The 7,143-nt window shown below is 42.8% G+C and overlaps 1 gene segment (V, D, J or C); it reads left to right on the top strand.

Annotated features, from left to right (window-relative positions):
* The first annotated feature begins 3,787 nt into the window (after positions 1-3,787).
* LOC136628904 (T cell receptor alpha variable 3-like) lies at positions 3,788-5,978 on the top strand. The segment is given in 2 exon segments: positions 3,788-3,824; positions 5,659-5,978. Coding segments are annotated over 2 exon segments (357 nt in total).
* The last annotated feature ends 1,165 nt before the right edge of the window (positions 5,979-7,143 follow it).

A 7,143-nucleotide genomic window follows, 5' to 3' on the forward strand; every position in this document is an offset into this window, starting at 1 on the left:
ATGTGTTTATGACTTGCATATTAACTGCATGCATATATCAATTATCCTATCTACCTCTTACTACAGATGCACCCAAATGTTTAATACATTCCTATAGACATATATGTGGGGATCTCCAAGCTAGAAGTTCGGAAAGCACAGTGATTTATTCTTGTGATTTGTCGGGATCCTCCAGCAGCTCATGATCAAAGATTTACCAAAACGGCGGTACAATTTAATCTGTTAATTAGATCAAGTCTGCAATTTTGAAGTTAAAAGGATATGAATTCCATAGTGATATCTTCACTTGTATGAACTGATTTAGTGTTTCAGGTTTACAATATAAAATCCTTTACAGGAAGATATTGGACTGATGAATAGCAGGCTGGAGGGGACAGATTTCCCAGTGACACTTTTATAGGTAGAATCTTCTGCCATTGGATGACTAGTTTTGCACATAATCCCCTCCCCCATAAACTTCCTGCAGTCAGAGCCTTTCATACTGTATATTCTCTGTGCTTCTTCATTGCTCCCCGAGACTCCAACAAACATGTCCAGTTCAGCCTTCCTTTATCCTCTTCTTGTAGCATCTTTATTATGTAAGGTTCTATATATTATCTTTGGATGTCCAGTCAACATGTTCCACTTTCATCATTTAAAGGACTCATTTTGTCTTTTGATTATATTGATACCAGAAGTTATATTTGCTCTTTATTACATTTACAGATGTGTTTGCTATAACTATTTCTACAATCTTTCTTTCAGATTGTACTTTGGGCCAGACCGTCACCCAGTCGCCCCTGAATGCATTAATCAGTGAAGGAGGGGAGGTCACACTAGGCTGTAGCTATGATCAGTCAGCTACTACTATGTTTTGGTACATACAGAAACCAGGTCAGGATATTAAGCTATTACTCCGTGCTTATACTAAAGACTCAGATCTGGAAGAAGAATACAGAGGTCGCATGTTCCCTCTCTTTGACAAGACAAACAAAAAATTCCCTCTGAATATCACCAACGTAAGGATGTCTGACACCGCGATGTATTACTGTGTGTTCAGTGCCACACTGTACTAGGCACATGGGCAGGATGTACAATAACCTGCAGTGTCTGCCACCTGACACATCAGCCAAAATGTATGCTTACATGTACATCCTCCGTCGCTAGGGTTAGGGGGTGTGGAGTGGGCTCAAGTATTAAGCAGCTGACACTTGCTGACAATGGTCATGATTGAAGATTTCTCTGTTCATGGTTGTTTAAACACTTAGTGCAGTGGTCAATGTCGATTGCTGCATCTAAGCTGTTAGACAGAGGGAACCCCTCCATCGCCCCATCAGCCCACCTGCAATTCTGGATTGATTATCAAAGGGATAATATGGCACCCTAGGGCAGTGTTTCCCAACCTTTTCAGCCTTCGGACACCGCTAGGAAAAAATTTTTATGGTGCGGCACCACTACCAAAAGAGGGTGTGGCCAGGGGCGTGGCTTATTAAAACATATTATTTGACCTCTGGGCATCACTATATACAAGGGGTGTCCAGCTTATACCAGCTGTACATATATAATTATATACAGGAGATACCCAGGTTACCCCAGCATGCTCTATATCACTATATTCAGGAAATGTCTAACTTATACCAGTAGTACATATATAATCATATACAGGAGATATCCAGGCATCACACACACAGCTCTGCTACACCCATCCTGATCCCCAAACATCACACACACAGCTCTGCTACACCCATCCTGATGCCCAGACATCACACACACAGCTCTGCTATACCCATCTTGATCCCCAGACATCACACACACACAGCTCCGCTACATCCATCGTGATCCCCAGACATCACACACAGCTCCACTACATCCATCCTGATCCCCAGACATCCCACACACAGCTCTGTTACATAATCCTGATCCCCAGACATCACACACACACAGCTCCGCTACATCCATCCTGATCCCTACACATCACACACACAGCTCCATTACATCCATTCTGATCCCCAGAGATCCCCCACACAGCTCTGCTACATCTATCCTGATCCCCACAGCTCCACTCACTCACTCACTCAATCCATCCATCCTGACCCCCAAAGCTCTACTCACTCACTCAATCCCTGCATCCAGATTCCCACAGCTCCACTCACTCACTCCATCCATTCATCCTGACCCCCACAGCTCCAACACACACAGAACACAGCAGAGTCCTACATTTTCTGAGCTCCTCCGTGATCATGTGATCCGTGACTCCTCCCACACAGGGTATGACATGACATGACCGGCGCTAGGGGGCAGTGTCACTCCTGCACCCACCTTGCTACATCACTGCATCAAGGTACAACAGTACCGACATGATTTCCAGCCAGAGAGCTGCGGCATCCCTGGCAGCCTCTCGTGCCACCCCATGGTGCTACAGCACCCCGCTTGGGAATCACTGCCCTAGGGTCTAGTGAAGGCTCCTAGCCCTGTCATGGATTTATGCCTATTAAGCCCTGCGTGTGGGTGGCTTAATGCATATAAAATTAGGTTTATGTTACTATATTCTGACACCCACAACCTTTTTATTTTTCTGCTACTGGAGCTGCATAAGGGCTTCTTTTTTTGCATGATGAGCTGTAGCTTTTTATTGGTACCACAAAATAAGGCAAGCTATAGGAGCTTAAAACTTATGGAGGGAACTTCCGCTTCTGAAACATGTTGGAACTGATCCTGTACATCCATCATATCAGACTTAGGGCTAGTTTACACTAGCACTATGGATTCCTGTTTTCCAGCTATATTTGGGGAACAGAATATTGGTGAGCAGTGGCCTAATGGATCCGTCTTATGATGGACCAAAACAGTGCGGAACTGACCCCATTCACTTTTTCAATGTTTTTTCATGAAAATCAGATCCTCCAATGCTGATGTCAACAATCTATTAGTGACATCACTGGGCAATATTTTATAACCATGGATTGTAATACTAATTCCTGATATCAAGGTCTATTAGTGATTAATTAAACTGCCTGTTTTTAATTTTAATTGGTATCATTTTGGGGCATATACAATGGAAGCATGTACAATAGATATACATCAACTCATTATCTTGGTCACACCTCCCAAGTTTTAGTCACACATAATCCTGTGTTGCCTGCCCAAGCACTCATAGAAAGTGATGCAAATGGTATTCCTAAATTGCTCTAAATTGCCTCTGCAATAATAAATGAACTAATCCATAGAGTTAATATGAGAATGTTTTAGAGAATATGTAGACATGTCAACTTACCTGGTGTTGCGGTTTGTTTACTCTGACTTAACCATCATGTCAGCGGCATATTGTTCCCACTGCCTCCTTCCTCCAGGCATCCACCCCAGTCTCTGCACTCACGCTGTCAACAGCCTGAAGGGTTTCTGCACATTCATGAGCATGCTATCTGAAGGGCCAGTTTGCCTCATACAAAACTTCCTCATCCGATGATCTATCACGCCTGGGTATATCGGGCATCTTCTCCCTTTATAGGGTGTTTGAGCATTTAGGTCCTTTTCGTCTGTCTGAAGGTGTGCTCTCCAGTTTGGTCTACCTGCTTGGTTTCTAGATATTTGACTATTACTTTTGATTATCATAGTGGTCCCGAGCGCCATTGACGGGTGTATGGTTGCCATGGCAACCCATCAGCCCTCCATGATTACATGCAATGATCACATAGGGAGACCCTTCATCTGTAAACTGTTTACATGCTGCAATCAAGATTGATTGAGCAATGTACAGGGTCAAAAGGAAGGATCAATGTTCTCACATCCAGCCACTTTTGCGGAGGGCATGGGCCCAGCTTCTGAAGCCGCACCATTTGCAGGATGTAAGTGTACGCCCATGATGATGCAGCTTGTGTCAAGTTTATTATAAAAATATAGTAGCTGCTCTGGAAATCATGACACATCACACTCAGTTTGGTGTAACCAGAATGATCTCCAATTTATTTTATCATACAGCAAACATTTATACTTTTAAATCAAAGGTGTGCCCATCTACCCAGCCAATAAGGAAACAAGTGTGCCTCTTTTTTACAAAAACATGTTTATAGAACATTAGTTCTGCTTTGTCATCTTATTTTTGCTGTTCGAGCACACACACTATGACATCAATCATTTCTCATCAAGGGTGTTTCTACTGGCTGTGTCATCTAGATAAATGTCTAAAGCAGCTATGCTAGACCAAGCCAGTATCTAGAAACCACTTTATATTAAATATCTGTGCACAGCTTTCTTAAAGCTTCATATACAGCATTGATCATATAAAGAAATATAAAGATGGAGTCGGCTTTGCTACACAATTATATATATTCTCTAACACACATTTGCAGCTATTCCTTCCTAGTCAGGACTCTACGACTAATGCTCAAGCGGTCCCCAGCCATCTTTGTTTTCTTTGCACCAGATAATGTTCAAATGACATCTGCATACAATCTCCCTATCCTGCTACTATGTCTAATGCCCCTCTCAATGCCCCTACATAGTATTAGTGCCTCCTTTATGCCCTACAAAGTACTAGTGGCCCTTTGTGGCTCACAACATATTAATTTCCCCTTACAGTAATAATTCCTCAATTGTGCCTAATTCAGAATAATAATGCATCTTACAGTAATATTACCATCCCTTTTGATGCAATACAGTAAAAATAGTCCTCTTGTGCCTCCACAAAGCGAAAACTGTCCCCTTTGCAATCCTACATAATGAAAATTCTGTAGCTTCCTGTCTTTTCCTCAGAATACTGTCTCTTCTTTCCCTTACCCTCCTGTCACTATATATATGTCACCGTGATCTTATAAGTACTGTCACTGTACCCATGAGATCAACAGCAGGAGCATATTTGTTACACAACGCTATGCTCCTACTGCAAGTCTCAAAATTTGTGCTTTATCCAATCTTAGCGGTATAACTCCTTAGATACTGCGGGTAAGAGCAACTGCAGCATCTAAGACATGTAACAAAGGAGGGTCTTACTCTCTGATGTAAGCCAGAATAGCCGAGGGTCCTGTCCCCAATAGCTTCATAAATAGTGGACACACATATCGAAAGATAAAGGGCGCACAGATGGGGACCACACCTTGAAATAAAAACAGAGACATTAATGCTGTCCACTTTGAAATGTTTAATCGAGAGAAACCCAAACAATACTCAGCGGATAGTTGTTTGAAGTGAGTTATAGTCCTTCAGTTCCATGGATCACTTTACTTTTACCCAAATAAGCAAGAAAATGTGGTCTTCCACTACATGTAGAAAGTTGTTTAAGTGAAGTTATTCGGGGTAGAGGAGAAAGGGACTCCCTGTGTTTGCCCCTGTATAGCGCACAATATCCTCTACTCATATCCTGTCATAAAAATAACAACCACTGACAGATTTGACAGCTGCCTAACAATGAGCTCTGGGTTAATGCTGAGAGGGGAGATCTTTGATATGTTCAGGCACATCTTCATTTGTTAAGGAAGTGACAGAATCAGGAGACAAGAGCTCGCTCTCATTTCTTTTTTCTACTCTGGTATATACGTGTAAAGCCATGTAGCTCACGATCCTCATCTTTACCTCTGGGGCGTTCCTTATAGGTAATCAATATATATAATGCAATATGATATATCATATAACATAATAAAAATATAATATATGTTGCTTATTCATACTGTCTTCTATCCACAGGTAAAGCTGATGGACAAACTGTAAACCAGACATGGACCTGGCAGAATGTCCCCCCTGGACTACCTATACTCCTGGAATGTACCTACAAAGTATCTGGCAACGCTTACGTATTTTGGTATGTGCAGTATCCGGGGAAAGAGCCATTGATGCTGGTCAATGACCTGACGCAGAAGACCAACAAAGGATTTTCAGTGATACACAAGAAGGAAAAAAAGGCTTTTAACCTAAAGAAGGACAATGTGGAAGTCGCTGACAGCGGTGTCTACTTCTGTGCAGTGAGGGACACAGTGAATAAACCGCAGGGCTCACCTGTCACATAACTGCAGCACCGACTTCCTTCTTACATGATATGGTACTACAATGTCAGTTACCCATGAGTGATGTTACCAATGGATGTTACCCATTAACTAACATTCAGTACAGAGGGGCAATGATAACTCTTGTGATTTTGTAATAATTTAGCCCCCAAGTTGAGATCTCTGTGGACCCGGGCAGTGGCACAACAATGGCCACTAATGTTCGGGGCCAGGTTGGAGCTAAAAACAAGCCCTGGCTAACAAATAACAGCAGTCCGCATGTCTTATATAAGCACATACCGTACACTGACTATGAAGAAGCATATGTACACAATTATTTACTTACATATATACACACTAAATATATATAAGCAGATATATTGCACATACTCACCAAATACATACACAGTATCAATACCAAGTTGCATACATGAGGAAATACAGTGGAACCTCTTTTAGACGACCACCCAAAATTGTGCAGAAGATTTGGAGGGAGAGGGGGTCTCTTAAAGAGAAAAGTCTAGAAAATACCGGCATTTAATATGTGCACAATGCAGAAATAAATAGACAAAGTGATGAAACACCCCAAGATCATGCCATCAATGGCACAAATAGCAAGTAGTATATAATACTATTGTGGACAGCAGCTGGGTACAGGTGAGGGAGCTGTGAAATAGCCAATGCACCATGGGATTTGTAGTTCATTTGCACTGAGCAGCGGACTGTATCCTTTATCTGCTCACAGTATGGCTCTTTCAACATTAGGAGGAGCAGAAAATTAAAATAAAACAGACACTCTAAACAGTGGCATGCCACCAATGTAGGTAGACCACACGACTACTATGGGGCTTATGGGACAGGAGGACCTCCCTCTTTCCCTGAACATTCAGCAGCACGGTCTCACATAACTTCCAGCTCCTGGGAATGCTGCTGTCCCAGTCAGTGCAGGCTGCGCCTCCCCATCTCTCCACAGTACTACACTGAGGGCAGGAAGGAGAGGGAGGAGCAGCCTGTACTGCTGCTCCACATTTAGGTGGAAAGGGGAGCTGCAGTGGGGGGACCCCAGTGCTTTGGGGGGGGGGGGGACCACAGAAGCTGGTATCAAGTGGATCATGGAGTGGGGACCAAAGGCTATGGAAGTGTAGTGGCCCAGAGTGGGTTATCTTTGAGTGGTGGTTGTCCATCTCTT

The sequence above is a fragment of the Eleutherodactylus coqui genome, chromosome 5, assembly GCF_035609145.1.
Source record: "Eleutherodactylus coqui strain aEleCoq1 chromosome 5, aEleCoq1.hap1, whole genome shotgun sequence".
NCBI lineage: Eukaryota > Metazoa > Chordata > Amphibia > Anura > Eleutherodactylidae > Eleutherodactylus > Eleutherodactylus coqui.